We start from the raw sequence: 17,091 nt of genomic DNA, 5'->3' as shown, positions 1-17,091 counted from the left end.
ATTCTTAGATATTTTTGATCCTAGTTTTTTTGAACATGGTTTGATAGTATTCCCTATAGTATTACTACTATTGCAAATCTGCTCTTCACATTTTAACAATTTCTATACAGCCAATCCTTACAGCAACAATGTCCAAGTATGTTTATAGTGAACCATTAAAAAAAAAAGGAAATACAAGAAATATGCTAATCACTCCAATGACTAGGAAACAGATTAGGTCATGGATTTATGAGCAGATCCTTTGTCAGCACTTCTTCAGGTGCTGGAGGTGTTTCGAGGACTTGTGTATTTCAAATGCTGAATGTGTATGGGTATTTATGACTTGCTGTACAGGTGAATTAAAAGGCAACATATGCAAAGAAAAGCATTAGTTTCACACCCATGACAAGAATATTACCACTCAACTCATTTCATTTTAATCACAGATGTACTGTGATGGCAAAATGTGCCAGTTGTAAAATACACAGCAGTTACTTGGCAAAGTTACTCTGACAGCAACTCCTGAACCAACAGCTTCTATCAGCTAGGGAGGAAAAGGAAGCAGGTACATTGGGAGATAGCATCACCTGCAATTTTCCTTAAAGTCGTACTCAATCCTTACTCAGAAATTATTAGCATCCCTTGACTATTTCTGGATCTAAATCCTGAATCTCCCTATTCAAAGGTAGCTGAATAAAATTAAGATAGGCAAAAGCATTTTTATTGTCTTTAGGAGTCAAAAAGGCATTAATATATGTATCATGTTACCACACACCAGTCAGGAATACATTGTCAAAGATTAAATATTGTGTCCATGGAAAATTTAATTAATGACTGGCAATTTAAAATAATAAAGACAAAAAAAAAGACTAGTCAACATAAATAAGGAACTAGGCTTATCATGCTTTAATTGCTGCTTACCCTGCCTTGTTCAGCTAATGTTTAAGAACACTATGTGAAGTTTCCAGATATATATAGCATATGAGGGTATCAAAGCTTGACAGCCAAAAGCGATTTGTTTCAGAAACTGACTAAATAATTTAAACATCTAACACAAGCAAAAGAAAACACAGGTAATTTTCTCTTAGCAAATGGTTATCAATGTCATAGAGCAGCACAGTCATGTAGCAGTTAGTGTAATGCTATTACATTGGGTTCAGATCCAACTGTTGCCTGTAAGTAGTTTGTACATTCTCCCCATGATAGCACAAGTTTCCCCTGGGTGCTCTGGTTTCAAAGTTCAAAATAAATTTTTTATCAAAGTACGTGTATGTCACCATATTCAACCCTACTTTTATTTTCTTGTGGAAGAAACACATAAGAATCAATGAAAGACAACATCCCACAGGGCGGGCAACAACCAATGTGCAATAAAAAACAATCTGTCCAAATACAAAAATAAAGTGGAAAAAAAGTAATAATAAATAAGCAATAAATATCGAAGAGACCTTGAAAGTGAGCCCAGTTCAGTGCTGGGCAAGTGAAGTTATCCCTTCTGATTCAAGAACCTGATGGTTGAGGGGTAATAACTGTTGCTGAACCTGATGGTATGAGTTCTGTTGCTGAACCTGGTGGTATAAGCTCCTGCACCTTCTTTCTGATGTCAGCAACGAGAAGAGAGCATGGCCTGGATGGTGGGGTCCTTAATGATGGATGTTGCTTTGCTGTGACAGCGCTCAGTGTAGATGTAACACACACAAAATGCTGGTGGAATGCAGCAGGTCAGGCAGCATCTATAGGGAGAAGTGCTGTCGACGTTTCGGGCTGAGACCCTTCGTCAGGACATAAGTATAAGCGAGTAGAGCAGGAGGCTAAGCACACAGCTTTATGGTGCACCTATCAGTTTGCAGACTGGAGTTTGCAAGCAAGGAAATCAAGGATACAATTGCACAAGTAGGTATTGAGGCCAAGGACTTAACTCTTATTGAATAGTTTTGACTGTTTAGAATGAGGGTTTCCTCCCGCATTGCAAGGACGTATGTGCAATTAGGTTCATTGGTCACATGGGCATAATTGGGTATCCACGAGCTTGTTTGGCCAGAAGGCCTTGTTACCATGCTTTAAGATTCTAAATCTAAAATTACTCATAGTCTTGTTTCTAGTGGCAATCTATACATTTGACAGGAGAATGAAAGATGTAATCAAAACATTGTCAAGAAATCCCTTCTCCACAGAGTGCAGTTTCAAAAAAATCCTTTTGAAATTACTCCATGTCTGGTTTCCATTCATGTTCATTTGCTGCATAATTGCAGTTTCCTATCTATTCTGTTGTGAATATAAAATTAGGACCAATTATTGAAATAAAGTACAGGGTTGACTCACAAATAAAGTTTCAACAGTATATAATAAACTATCAGGTAATGAATATACTGCCATGACAATAGATTTAATTCATGTTTCAAAAGGAACAAAGGTTAAGTTGATGCAAAATTGGTAAAGGAGTGGTGGTGAATGTCTGTTTTACTGACTGAAGTATCATGCAGCAGTGTTCCATGAGTCAGTGATGCAAAAAAAGCTGAAGATGACAACAATAAACAACCTTAAAATCTGCGGAACTCAGAATAATTTGGTGAATTGGCAATATTTACAGCACGTGGACTTTAACAAAAGTGTGAAATGATGCATTTGGAGCGAAGCAATACAAAGCAAATATGAATGTTAAATACAATTCAGTAACAGAAAGGAGGGGATTACTACATGTGGAGTTAATTTTTTGAATGTGGCAGATCAAGGCGAGTCAACTGTTAGAAAGGTAATTGGAAAATATGACTTTAATCAAAGAACATCATCAGCATTCTCTTGGAGTCAAGCAGGAATTTTCACAATTTTTTTGATTCAAATGGATCAAGTGGGTGAGCAGTTTGTTCCTTTACATCTGGGATTTTCATGCACAACAGTCTGTAGAGTTTACAGAGAATGCTGTGATAAATTAAAGACACCCAGTAAGTGGCAGTTCTGTGGGTAAAAATGCCTTGTTAATGAGAGGTTAGAGGAGAATCACCAGACAAGCTGACAAGAAAGCAACAGTAACTCATAACCATGGCAGTACAACAGTGGTGTGCAGACGAACATCTCTAAACACACATGTTGAACCTTGAAGTGGATGGACTATATCAGCATGAGACCATGTACATATTTTTTGTATCTAATAAACTGGCTACTGAATGTACAACAGAGTGAGAGGAGCTTCTTCAAATTGGTCATTACCTCTCTGAGATAATCTTGTTCTTGGTCACTGACTCTCAGGGTCTGATGTTGGTACTGTATCATTTAAAAAAAATCACTAATTAAGTTTGCTCAAGCGACATATCTTAGAAGGTTATCTCAAAATTCAAAGTCAATTTATTAATAAAGTACATTTATGTCACCACATACAACCCTGAGATTTTTTTCATCTCAGATACAATGCTGATCCATTCTGAATAAATATACCAATTTTAAACCATGTTAACATTTTCCTCACCCAAGATTCACTTAAAAATAGACAGAAATACAAACAAAATGATTAAGTACCAGGACCAGACTATTCACTGCAACAGAGATAAGCCATGCACATGATGCAAGAGTTTTTAAGTTTATAAACATAGTAATACTTGTTTTGCTTGAACATGGAGGTGGTGATGAAGATAATGTATATAGTTGTGAACAGTATTTAAGATGCTACATGGGAAGTGTCATGAGTAAGGCAGGGGTCACCAACCTTTTCTGCACTGCAGACCAGTTTAATATTGACAAAGTTCTTGCAGACCAGCCGAATGGAGTGGGGGGGGGGGGGGGCGGCGGGGGTGTTAATCATGTCAACTATAAGTCACTTATAAGTGGCTAATACACTCAATTTTGTTTCTAACAGGGTTTATCTAACAAATTTAATATTAAACACACAGCGCATCTTTCCCTCGCATGAATATAGTGATAAGTCAATTATAACTCACATAATAGCATAACATTTTAAATAACGTTTGGATATTAAACACACAGCGCATATTTTCCTCGTATGAACATATAAAATCATTGCAACACACCAGTGAGAGGTCAAGGAGGTCCCTGTACCAGGGCCGCAACGGTTGTAGTCTGGAGAGAGCAACCGACCGAGTGAGGAGTGCAACAGGGCACATGCCCGCCACCCCCATGTAGGTAGGTAAGATCTATCGGCCGACAAAAGTTTGGGTCGAGGGATGACTTTCAGCAGATCGCAGCGAGGTAGCTGCTCTGCTACTTACGAAACCCTGAGCCCGAAATTAGGTCGTTTGCGAATATTTTAGCACCAGATTCCCCACGAACATTTGGTGTGCGAAACAGGTTTGGAGGCAGTGCCCATTTGTTTGTGCTCCAGGCCAGTAGCAACGGCACTTCTCGTCAGCCGCATGAGGCGGCCCGTTACCAGAGGCCAACCAGTGATCCCTGGCGCTAGGGTATTGCTGCGTTTAGGCGACTGATGACCTCGCATGCGTTCAAGTTCAACAGTGGACATGACAGGGAATGAGAAAAGGTGGAGCTGCCTCATATCATTTTATAATCGCCAAATCATATCGTTTTCAGTGGTTGGGGACCACTGGAGTAAGGTATAAAGAGAAAACAATATAGCTACTTCAACTTGGAATCTGTGCAACACAGTAACAGACATTACCTCCTTTCAGTTGAGGTAGAGACTTTAACAAGAACATCTAAACAAGTTTTCTGAACATCCACGCTCACCCCATCTTCCTGCTGCCTTAATAATAGTAAACTACTGGCTCTCTCCATCAAGTACATCTTGCTCTTATCCATCACGCCATGAGCCTCCGCATCCAACACATCATCATCTACAACTTCTGCCATCTCCAAAAGGATCCTACCACCAACCATATGTTTACCCTCTCCCCTCCACTTTCCGTAGAGATTGCTCTCTCCATCATTCCCAAAGTGCCACACCTGCCCATTCACCTCCATTCAGGGCCCCAAAAAGTCCTTCCAGATGCAACAACACTTCACCTATGAATCTGCTGGGGTTGTGTACTGTGTCCAGTGCTCCCGATGCAGCCTCCTCTACATTGGTCAGACCCATCGTAAATTGAAGGACTGCCTCGTTGAGCTCCTCCACTCCATCTGCCAAAAACAGAACTTCCCAGTGGCCAAACATTTTAATTCCCATCCCCGTTCCAACATTTCGTCCATGGTCTCCTCTTGTGCCACAATTATGCCAACCTCAGGGTGGAGGAGCAATGCCTCCAACTTGATGGCATGAATATTGATTTCTCCTTCTGATAAAATTTTTTTCCATTCTTCCTTCTTCTACTTTGCATTCTGGCCTCCTCTTCTCACCTGAGTCTCCCTTTCTCCCATGGTCCACTCTCCTCTCCCATCAGATTCCTTCCTCTCTAGCCCTTTATCTTTCCTACCCACCTGGCTTCACCTATCACCTTCTACCTATCCTCCTTCCTCTCCTCCCATTTTCTTATTCTGGTGTCTTCCCCCTTTCTTTCTAGTCCTGAAGGAGGTCTAGGCCTGAAACATTGACTATTTATTCATTTCCATAGATGGTTCCTGACCTGCTGATTTCCTCCAGCATTTTCTAAGTGTTGCTTTGGGTGTCCAGCACCTGCAGCCTTTTGTGTTTAAAACAAGTTTCAATCCTTTTGAGGAAAAAGTCTTCTCATTTCATATTACTCTAGACATCATACAACTCCATGCTTTTGCATCTAGTTCTATTTCATAATAAACAGTGAAAGCAAGGAAGATCACTATGCAGCTAATGTTTCCCCATACAATCTTCCCTCCTATTGCCATAGACCGGCAACATTACATTACAAGAATAGTGATAAATTGCTGCCTTAGCACTTTGTGACGCTCTGCATTAAAGGTTTAAAATATTCATGGTCACAAGGATGGTCCTTCAGTCCCCCAAATAAGTGCCAATTGTCAACCAACCTGTTTCAGTAACTCTATTTTATTCTCTGTACACTCCCATTGATTCCCTCAGATTCTACCTCACTTACACACAAAGAGCAATAAGTACTGGCCAATTAATCAACTCTCTTTGGGATATAGGTGGAAATTGGAGCACCTGGAAGAAATCCATGCCATAACAGGGAAAATGTGCAAAATCCAACACTCAGGACCCAGGGTCAGAAGTGAACCACAATCACTGAAACAGTGAGGCAGCAAATCTACTAGCAATACCACTAAGGCACACAATGTCATCAAGCCAGAAAGCTTTCACTGAATAAAAGACTCACCTGAAAATGATCAAGCATTTGTTTCCAAGACAGCAGCAATAAGGCATCCTTCCGGACCTTTTTTGGGATTTCAGAATACAAAAGAGAGTTCTCTCTACTCCCATAAGGCATCCCTATATATTATATATATAAAAATTAAAAAAAAAAGCAATTTGCATTGTTAATGGACAAAAATATGACAATTAAGTTGGCCAGCTGATGACTGAAACAAATGTTTGTAGTAACATTTTTGGCAGGATCTCAGCAGTGTGCTGTTAATGCCCAGCTATTGTTTCATTAGCACACTGGTTCAGTACCAAAAAAATACAAAAAATCTAAAGGAAATTAAATAAATTTAATTTTGACCAATACAAGTGAACATCACCTTAGCCTTCTCTAGTCCAAGAACAATTCCTGACTCTCCTAACCTGGTTCTATAGTAAGTGACCATGTGAAGTGTACTTGCTCTTTCAATTGCTTTTATCATATTTCCTACACTCAAAGTTGGTATTAACTTAACTCAGCTGGTTCTTGATCACTCCAGTACAGGCAGGCACTATGGCTTAATGATCACTCAAACTGTGATTTTTCACTATAATGCCACCATGGGCTATGTCTTTGACTTATGAAACTATTTTCCACTACACTCTGCAAACTGGAACATATGTAATAAAATTCACATTCTGCATTTCATCCAGACTTTGCAATTTATGACATTTCTGTTGAAATTTTTCCAGCTGCACTACTCTCTCATATACTGTATCAAGGAACAACTTTAAATACATTTCCAACATTTTTGGAGCAGAATAATTCAGAAAATTTCAATATGCTGGACAAATACATTCTACTACCCTATGTATATGTGACAATTCAGTCAGCCAACTGACTCCAAATAGATACACAATGGTTTTAAATTACGGACAATTTTCTTCCCAATTTACCCCAGGAAAATTAAACCATAGAAAACTACAATGAAACAACAAGCTCCTACTATGTTATAATCAGAAGGAGATTTGCATCCCATCACTTTATCCACTGGAAGGTCAACAATAACCTAAAGCTGACTGCATCATGATTTCCTGCAGCTTGAGTCTTTTCTTGATGTGTGGTTTAACATTCTGATATTATCTAATACTTACCCAAGTAATACACACGATGGGAATGGTGCCCAGATTTATCATTTTTTGGAATGAACTGGAAATCATGAGGTGCTTTGTTAATGACAATGCCAGGGTACTTCCTGCTGCTGTGGATAATCTCTCTGAGTCCATCCCAAGTGTGCTTCTCAACGTAGAACGGTGAGGATTCATCTTCCATATCTTCTGCTACTGTGTTTTCGGACAGTGTTTCTACTGTGGCCATCTCCTCAACCGTTGCTACACAGCTGAATCAATTCAATGTCACAAATGAAAACAAAAAGTCTATAATTGCACAGTGTAAAAATGTACATTAGTATATAGACATTTTCATTGCTTGATACATCAGAAATTTTTTATTAAACATTTAATTTACACAGAATTAAAAGAATAAAATTCAAGTGTTCATACTGAATAATTTCAAACTACAAAGGCACTCTTGTTCAACTGATGTCCTACAAGTGTTATAAATGCAGTACACTCCATTCAGAAATAGCCTCTAAGAGTCCGTAGATCAAGCTCCATCTTGTAAGTCCAATTGTGAGAGATAACTATATGGCAGACTATCATCTTGATGAATGAAACAGAGATTAGAGAGCATTGATCAAGAGGGGATTCAGATCATTTTCATTAGCTGGAAACATTTGTGATTTATTAGAAATCATAAATGTATTATTGTCTGTAATAAATCTAACAATGGGAATAGAAATCCAACACTTACAAAACTAGGGATAAGCAAGAGATTAAAAAAAAATCAGTGAAACAATGAATAAATTTGCAAATGTGTTTTACAACCTCAGGACATCCCAAAGCGCTTGACAGCCAAGTACTTTTGATGCGCAGTCACTGATGTAATGCAGGAAATGTGGCATAAATGGGTCATAGTGATTATGTTTTTTAATGGTACTGAAAAGGGATTAAATATTGGCCAGAACTTCAAGAAATTCCTCTTATTTGAATAGTGCCATAGGATCTCAACATTTATCTCAAAGACCAGGACTCAGTTAAATATGGCACCTGACAATACAGTAATGCCACAATACTGCATCAATCAGCAGCACTAAACCTTGGAATGGGACTTGGACATACAACCCTTCGATTCAGGCTGACATCCATGTGCACCCTATTTTCAAAAGATAAAAACAAAAAGACACACTCATGTATGGTCATTCTACACCAGGATTATAAGTGGAATTTAGCTATATTTCTGCTCCAGCACACGTGACATGAGTGAAAATTTTGTTTTGTATGTTTACTACATTAAGACACCTTATAATTTATTTAAACCAGTAAGGTATTGAAATTGTAAATACTATACAAATTAAAAATGATCTTTTCACATAAATTTACAGAGCGAATATTCTGAGCAAAATCTTATATCTTGGATCATTAACAATTACAGAGAAAACAAATCTAAGTAATGAGAAATTTCTCTTATCTCCTTATTTTAGCCTTTTATAAAAAAAATATTTACCATATAAAATTATTGTTCTTAGTGCCAGGACCAAGTTCCTCACTGTGTTGCCATCTAGTAAATAAGGCGAGTGTGCAACTTTCGTTTGATGTACTGAAACCACGTTGACAATCAGCTGTTCGATGTTTCTTTCAGTTTCTCAGCAGATGATTATCAGGGAGATTTTAAGTACAGGAAATCTTCATATAAGCACTTCCCTATAAAGTCAGCAATTTAAATAAATAGTTACAGCCAAGGAACCTCCAGCTCTCAGCACTTTAAAAATCTGAAGCACTGTACTTAAAGACTACATCAACTATAAATTAAGTAACTGTGTGGGAATGTGCTCACTTCTTCCATTTTCATTTTGTACATGTAACCACAAAACAAAATCAGAACACCTCCTGGAAACCATCACGTCTCCTACTCATCTTACAACCGAACATCATCAATCCTATCTATAAAGCAGAATCTTTTCTTCCTTTCCAATTCTCTGCCTGTTTCTGAAGGCAGTGGTTTACACTATCTTAACATTTCTATAAGTACTGGAAACTATCAGATATCTTATCCAAATGAACACCAGCTCAAAAACCAGGAGAGTGAATAGCTGCTCACCTTATGTGGCATTGTTCAAAGAACTTTGGAATCTAGCACCAGGACTGTGCTGTTTCAGTTGCTGACCTGATCCGTCTATTTAAGAATAATTCTTCATCTGATTTTATAATACAGCTGCATAGGTACTATCTATGGAATTCAATTTACAATAGTTTTATATTCATGAATGCATTAATAGATCAACACTTCTAACAAGGAAGAATGCTGTATACATCAGAATATAATGAATTTCTCTCAGAACTAAAACAATTTAGAATACAAAAATGAGAACAATTACTACTCAAGCCTATACACTTCAGTAAGAATTGCTGAACCACAAACAGGAGTAAGAACAGATAACCCTGAATTGCTGATGCTAATGGTTGTGGTCCCAATGCTACACCTACTGAACTCAACTAACACAGCACAGACCAACAATTAATCAGTCCCAAGATAATCGATGTAATTATACACTTGAACACACACTATACTAACAATGTATAAAAACACTATATAGGGCGCCATGCTAGAGTAGTAGTTAGCATGATGTCATTATAGCTCAGGGCATTCCTCAGTTCAATTCTGGTGTCATCTGTAATGAGTCTATCCATCCGCTCCGTGGAATGCTTGGGTTTTCCCTGTTGCTTTGGTTTCCATCCACAGTCAAAAGATGTAACAAATAGGTGAAAGGGTCATTGTAAATTGTACTGTAATTAGGTTGAAATTAATCAGGTTTGTCAGGGATCACCCTGAAGGGCCAGAATGGCCTAAGCCTTGTGGTATTGCTAAATAAATAAAATAAACACTATACAAAATAGAATACTTTCTTCGGGGAAAAATAACGTTTCCTGGTTATAATCAGAATACTTACATCCTACAAATTTTAGGAATAACATTTACTATCAGAGCAAATCCAAATGATTTGAATAAAAGCAGCTCTTAATTTTGTGTTGTATATTGGTATCGAGGTAAAGTGGTACAATGCTGCTCTCCAATTATCATATTAGGACAGGCCACAGTCCCAGGTTTGGGCCATTGCATATTGTAATTTCAGTGCAAGGTGAAACCACATCGCAGTCAGTCAAAATCTGAATGCATCTAAATGCTGATCACACACAGTTAGGAATAATTCTTAAAGAGTATCAGCAATAAGGAAATGAGAGCAGCAAAAGAAAAGCAAAGAATAGTTCAACAAGATGTTGGCCCATGTCAGGAATAATAATTATTGTAATAAGATTAGCGATGCATGAACCTTCTAAGAGAAGAAACCTTTATTACTGGTAAATACTTCCAAAACATTACAACAGTGGCAACACTTTATTGGCTGCAAAACAATTTGGGATATCTGGTCATAAAAGACAAAAGTGCAGATCTGAATTCCTCTCCTGTTTTCAACAAAGTCTGTGCTAAAATGACAAATTTGTGCTAAAATTGTTTGAAACAAGTAGCATCGAATTAAGAGTAAACTGCATTCCTTCCAAAATAAAACAAGAAATAACAGTACGTGAGTCAATCCCACATTCCTGCTCTACCATACATGATTCTGACTGACCTTTCACCTCACTACCTCTTTCCTGACCACTGACCGTCTTTAAGACTGAATAGACTCAGGGAGTGCACTATTTTGAAGCTGTAATCCAGTCAGAGAAAATGTTTTCCACCACATTCATCCTGTCACATCCCAGTTATTGATGTTTCATTGAGATTACCTCTCATTTTCCTAAATTCAAAAAACAGTGGATGCAGTCTATTTCACCTTCTCTGAGGACTGCTCCCCCACTTCGAGATCCAATCTGGTGACTTTTGTTGTAGTCTATCACAAGTACATTCATTCTGGGTGGGAGACCAGAACTGTATCTGACCAATCCTCTACTGTATATAGTTCCACTCCATATACTCAAATCCTCTTGAATAAACACCACAGTAAATGCCTTCCAAATCTTGCTGTACTTGCAAATTAACATTCATTGATTTGTTTACAATGAAACTTAGGTTTCTCTGACCTATAACACATTTCAGTCTCTCACCATTAACTACTGGCTTTTTTCTCAACAATCATGATTGATAAGTTTTCCACATCTTCAACCTTTTTCTTGGACATATCACAATTCAAGCCTCCATGCAATCTTCTTACAAACCATGCTGCCATCCAGAATTGCACATTTAATGAAGCTGAATTTATTACACTTGATATCCTAATACAAATCATTGACACAGACTGGGAACAACTCACATCTGAGCACTAATCAGTGCGGCAACCACAAACTTCCAGTCAAAGCCGCCAGAAATAACCTATTTATTCCCATTGTTTTTGACTCTTAATCGATGCATGCTAGTACATTACCTCAAAGTTTTGATTTATAACCTTACAGCACTTTGTGAATTACTAAGTGAAAGTAGAATAATAAATTACTCTGGTAGTTTACTTTCACTTAATTTCTTGGTGCTGCTTTGATGAATTGTGAAATGTTTCCAAATACACTACATCTGCTTTCCCCTCCTTTTCTATCCCAGAAGTTACAAACTCAAATACAAAAACTAACAGATTACCAACTACGATTTATCTTTCACTGATCTAGCTTGATTTTAGTAATCCCATTAGTATTTTCTCAGCTGATCTCCTACTGGTTTGTAGTTCCTCAATTTCGTTTTCCTGCCTGTTACATTGTGGGGTTACATTTACTACATTCCATTTTCTGAGAAGATAGACAAACTCTGAAGTTAATGGAATACTGCAGTAAGATCTGTGGAATTTTGAAATGGTTAAAAAAAAATGCATCCACCGTCTCCAAGACCAACTCTTTCAAAATTCTGGGATACACAATATTAGACCCTATGGTTTACAGACTTTCAGCACTGGTGGAAAAATAGGATTTAGAGAAATTAATGGACTTAGTTCTTTTACTCCTTATTCACTGTAAACTTGAACTTAGCAGTTTCAAAGTTTCTCTTCTCCCATGTGGACAGAAGCAAAAAAAATAATTGTGTAATTTTCCCACCATTTCCTCCTCCTCCTAACATGCTTTGCCCTGTCTGAGTTTGTAAGGAATCCACATCAACTTTCATTGATATTTTTCTTTTCCTTCATGGCCCCACTCAGCCCTCTTAATTCCTTGTTTAAGTTCTTTCCTCTTCCCTTAACATTCATTAAGGTCTTGTCTGATTTCAGCTTACATGTGTTTTCTTAAAGTGTCACTTGTCATCCAAGGTTCCCAAACCTTGCCATTGTTGTCTTTCAACCTCACAGGAACATGTTTGTCCTGAGCTGTAACCAGTTGGCCTTTAAAAGACACCTGTGCCAGATAGTTCCAAGTTTATTGTCCTTCAACTGTACACATGTATACCAACAAAGACAACAATATTCCTCCACACCAAGATGAACACAGTACATATAACACATAAACAGACACGTAACACAAAGATGTACATTAAAAAGTAAACAGTCTAATGCTGCTGCTACTTTATGCACGAGGAGACCTGGGTGGTGGCAGGGAGTTCAGTAGTCTTATGGCTTTTTTTTGGGGGGGGGGGGGGGAAAGAGAAGATATCCATCCTGTCAGTTCTTTTCCTAATGCTATGGTACCTACTGCCTGATGGTAGGGTGTCAAAGATATTATTCCATCGATGGGAGGGATCACTGACAATGCTAGCTCTCCTGATAAATATCTCCAGTGGGGGGAGGGGGGGGTGAGAGACCATGATGATCCTCTCAACAATCCTTTGTAGGGTCTTGTGGTCAGATGCTTTGCAATTCCCATAAGTTACAATGATGCAGCTGGTCAGGACACTCAATAGTGCTCCTGTAAAAACTGGTTAATTTTTGGGGGGGGGGGGGGAGGAGGAGAGGAGGGGCATCTCAATCTCCTCAGAAAATGGAGATGCAGCTGTGCTTTTTTGAGAGGTGGTGTCAAGGGACCAGATGAGATTGTCCATTATGTGCATTCCCGGAAACATGGTGCTCCTAACTCTCTCCACAGAGGACCTGTGCATACGTTCTTAAAAGTTAATCGTGCATTACAGTCCACTATCGTCTTTTTGGTCTGACCACATTGAGACTCAATTTGTTGTGCTTGCACCATTCCACCAGCTGCTTTAACTTCTCTATGTATACTGTCTCATCACTGATGAGGTCAACCACTGAGTCATTAATGGACTTGATGATTCAGTTTGAACTGGATCCAGCAATACAGTCATGTGTCAGCAGTGTGAACAGCAGTGGGCTGAGCACACAGACCTGGGCAGGGCCAGTGCTCAGCATGATGGAGCAAGGATTGTTTCTGCCAGCATGGACTATCTGGGGCTTTTCTGTGAAGTCCAGGATCGAGCTACAAAGAAAGATGTTGAGACCCAATAAGGACAGTTTACCCACCAGCTTCTGAGGGATGATCATATTAAGCATTGAGTTGAGGTCAATAAACAGCATCCTGATATACGAGGCACAATTTTCCAGGTGAGACATAACAGAATGGAGGGCACAGGCTACGGTGGACCAATGTGAGCGATAACCGAATTGGAAAGGATCCAATGTGGCAGGAAGTTTTGATGTGATCCATAACCAGATGCTCAGAGAACTTCATTATTGAGGTCAGTGCCACTGGATGGTACTCGTTGAGGTAGGTCACCGTCACCCTCTTGGACACAGGGATGATGTTGGCCTGAGGGGACAGTGGACTGTTTCAGACAGACAGTGAAGATGTCTGTTAGAACCTCGGTTAACTGGGCTGCATAGAACCTCAGCACCTGACCAGTCAAGTTATCGGGCTCTGCAGCTTTATGTGTGTTGACCCTGGCTAGGGTCTTCCTCACATCAGCTGTAGCCAGACAGAGTGCCTGCTCCTTGGGGGGAGGTTGAGGGTCAGAAGGGAAGGTGAGCCTTCTTTGCCAGCACATCACTCTATGCATCAGAGTGTAAGACATGTAGCCGATCAAGAGAGGTGTCACTGTCAATGACGTGCAGAGTGATCTGAATGCTCTGTCACATACGCTTCATGTCTTTGGCTTCACAGAAATGGTTGTATATTCTAGACATTTCAACCTCTCACTGCTATGGGCAGAAGCTCCCACTTGCTTCAAAAAGGCAACAATTGTACCACTGCTAAAGAAGAATAATGTGGGCTGCCTTAATGACTATCGCCTGGTAGCACTCACATCAACAGTAATGAAATGCTTTGAGAGACTGGTTATGACTAGACTGAACTTCTGCCTCAGCAAGGACCTGGACCCATTGCAATTTGCCTATCGCCACAGTAAGTCAACGGCAGATGCAATCTCAATGGCTCTCCACATGGCTTTAGACCACCTAGACAACCTCAACAACACAAACACCTACGTCAGGATGCTGTTCATCAACTATAGCTCAGCATTTAATACCATCATTCCCACAATCCTGATTAAGAAGTTGCAGAACCTGGGCCTCTGTATCTCCCTCTGCAATTGGATCCTCGACTTCCTAACTGAAAGACCAGTCTGTGCGGACTGGTGATAACATATCCTCCTCGCTGACGATCAACACTGGCGCACCTGAGGGGTGTGTGCTTAGCCCACTGCTCTACTCTCTGTATATACATGATTATGTGGCTAGGCATAGCTCAAATACCATCTACAAATTTGCTGATGATACAACCATTGTTGGTAGAATCTCAGGTGGTGACGAGAGAGCGTACAGGAGTGAGATATGCTAACTTGTGGAATGGTGTCGCAGCAACAACCTGGCACTCAACGTCAATAAGTTGAAAGAGCTGACTGTGGACTTCAGAAAGGGTAAGACGAAGGAACACATACCAATCTTCAGAGGGATCAGAAGTGGAGTGAGTGAGTGAGCAGCTCCTAGGTGCCAAAATCTCTGAGGACCTAACCTGGTCCCAACATATTGATGTAGTCATAAAGAGGGCAAGACAGCGGTTATACTTTATTAGGAGCTTGAAGAGCTTTGGCATGTCAAGAAATACACTCAAAAACTTCTATATTAATATGGTTAATATTAACGTGGAGAGCATTCTGACAGACTGCATCACTGTCTGGTCTGGAGGGGCTACTGCACAGGACTGAAAGAAGCTGCAGAAGGCTGTAAATCCTGTCAGCTCCATCTTGGATACTAGCCTACAAAGTACCCAGGACATCTTTAAAGAGCGGTGTCTCAGAAAGGCAGCATCCATTATTAAGGACCTCCAGCACCCAAGGCATGCCCTTTTCTCACTGTTACCATCAGGTAGGAGGTACAGAAGCCTGAAAGCACATACTCAGCAGTTCAGGAACAGCTTCTTACCCTCTGCCATCCAATTCCTGAATAGACATTGAAGCTTTGGACACCTCATTTTTAAAAAAAATATACAGTATTTCTGCTATTGCACATTTTAAAAAATCTATTCAATAAGCATAATTGATTTACTTGCCTTTTCATTATGTTTTATTTTATTATTTTTTTTCGCTCTCTCTGCTAGATCATGTATTGCATTGAACTGCTGCTGCTATGTTAACAAATTTCACGTCACATGCAGGTGATAATAAACCTGATTCTGATTAATCCTGTTTTGCCTTTCTGATGGCACGGGTCTTGCTGACCTGAGAGCTGTCTTATTCCCCAATCTGAAGGCAGTATCGATCTCTCAGCCATGCTCAGTAACAGTGATATACTCAGTGCAGTTCTCTATGCAGCCAGTCACAGAGCTCACACATTCATTGATGTTAATACAGGGGTCACCAACCTTTTTTGCACCACGGACCGGTTTAATATTGACAATATTCCAATATTCTTGCGGACCTGCCGACGGGGGACGGGGGGGAGGGGGGGCTGTTAATCACAACCAGAGTATAGGTGATAAGTCAACCATGTCACTTATAAGTGACTAATACACTCAATTTTGTTTCTAAAAGGGTTTATCTAATGGATTTAATACTAAACTCGCAGCACATATTTTCCTCGCATGAATATAGTGATAAGTCAATTATAACTCACTTATAAGTAAATAGCATCATAACATTTTAAGGTTTGTATATTAAACACATAGTGCATATTTTCTTTGTATAAACAGATAACATCATTGCAACACACCAGTGAGAGGACAAGGTAAGGGCCGGAAGTCCCCATATTGGGGCTGTGGCGGTTGCAGTCCGGAGAGAGCAACTGACTGAGCGAGGAGTGCAACAGGGTGCCGCCCGCCAACCCCCCCCCCCCGTAGGCAGGTAGGATCTATCAGCTGATAAAAGTTTGGCTCAAGGGATGACTTTCAGTAGATCACAGCAAGGTAGCTGCTCTGCTACTTACGAAACCCTGAGCCCAAATTAAGTCTTCTGTGAATATTTTAGCACTGGGTTCTTCACGAACATTCAGTGTGCTAAACAAGTTTAGAGGTGGTGCCCATCTGTCCCCGCTCCAGGCCAGTAGCAACGGCACTTCCCACCGGCCGCATGAGGCAGCCGGTTACCTGAGGCCAACCAGTGATCCCTGGCGTGAGGGCATCACTGCGTTTAGGCAACTGATGACCTCGAGTGGGTAATGACTTCTTGTGCATTCAAGTTCAACAGTGGGTGTGACAGGGAATGAGGAAAGGTGCAGCTGACTCATATCGATTTATATCGCCAAATCATATTGTTTCCTTGCGGCCTGTTACTGGTCCGTGGCCCAGTGGTTGGGGACCACTGTGTTAATACATAGCTCATACATAAAACCACCTCCTTGAACATGTTTCAGGTTGAGGACCCTACATCATGAAATAGCATTTACAATCCCTCCCAA

At 39.8% G+C, this 17,091-nt stretch overlaps 1 protein-coding gene across 4 annotated transcripts in view; it reads right to left on the bottom strand.

The window, feature by feature from the left end:
- Window positions 1-17,091, bottom strand: part of dpp9 (dipeptidyl-peptidase 9) — a 94,575-nt gene that overhangs the window by 52,902 nt on the left and 24,582 nt on the right. For 2 of the 4 annotated variants that reach the window (XM_073068781.1, XM_073068782.1), the window contains exons 4-6: window positions 7,313-7,557; window positions 6,195-6,307; window positions 3,187-3,240 (exon numbers count right to left, since the gene is read on the bottom strand). In XM_073068781.1, coding sequence (XP_072924882.1) covers window positions 3,187-3,240; window positions 6,195-6,307; window positions 7,313-7,557 — 412 coding nt within the window. Of the gene's footprint in view, window positions 1-3,186; window positions 3,241-6,194; window positions 6,308-7,312; window positions 7,558-8,783; window positions 8,981-17,091 lie in introns of all 4 variants that reach the window. The other 2 variants (XM_073068785.1, XM_073068783.1) reach the window with 2 other exon arrangements.

Source organism: Hemitrygon akajei, chromosome 16, assembly GCF_048418815.1.
Source record: "Hemitrygon akajei chromosome 16, sHemAka1.3, whole genome shotgun sequence".
Classification (NCBI taxonomy): domain Eukaryota; kingdom Metazoa; phylum Chordata; class Chondrichthyes; order Myliobatiformes; family Dasyatidae; genus Hemitrygon; species Hemitrygon akajei.
This window is presented reverse-complemented; position numbering and strand designations above follow the sequence as displayed.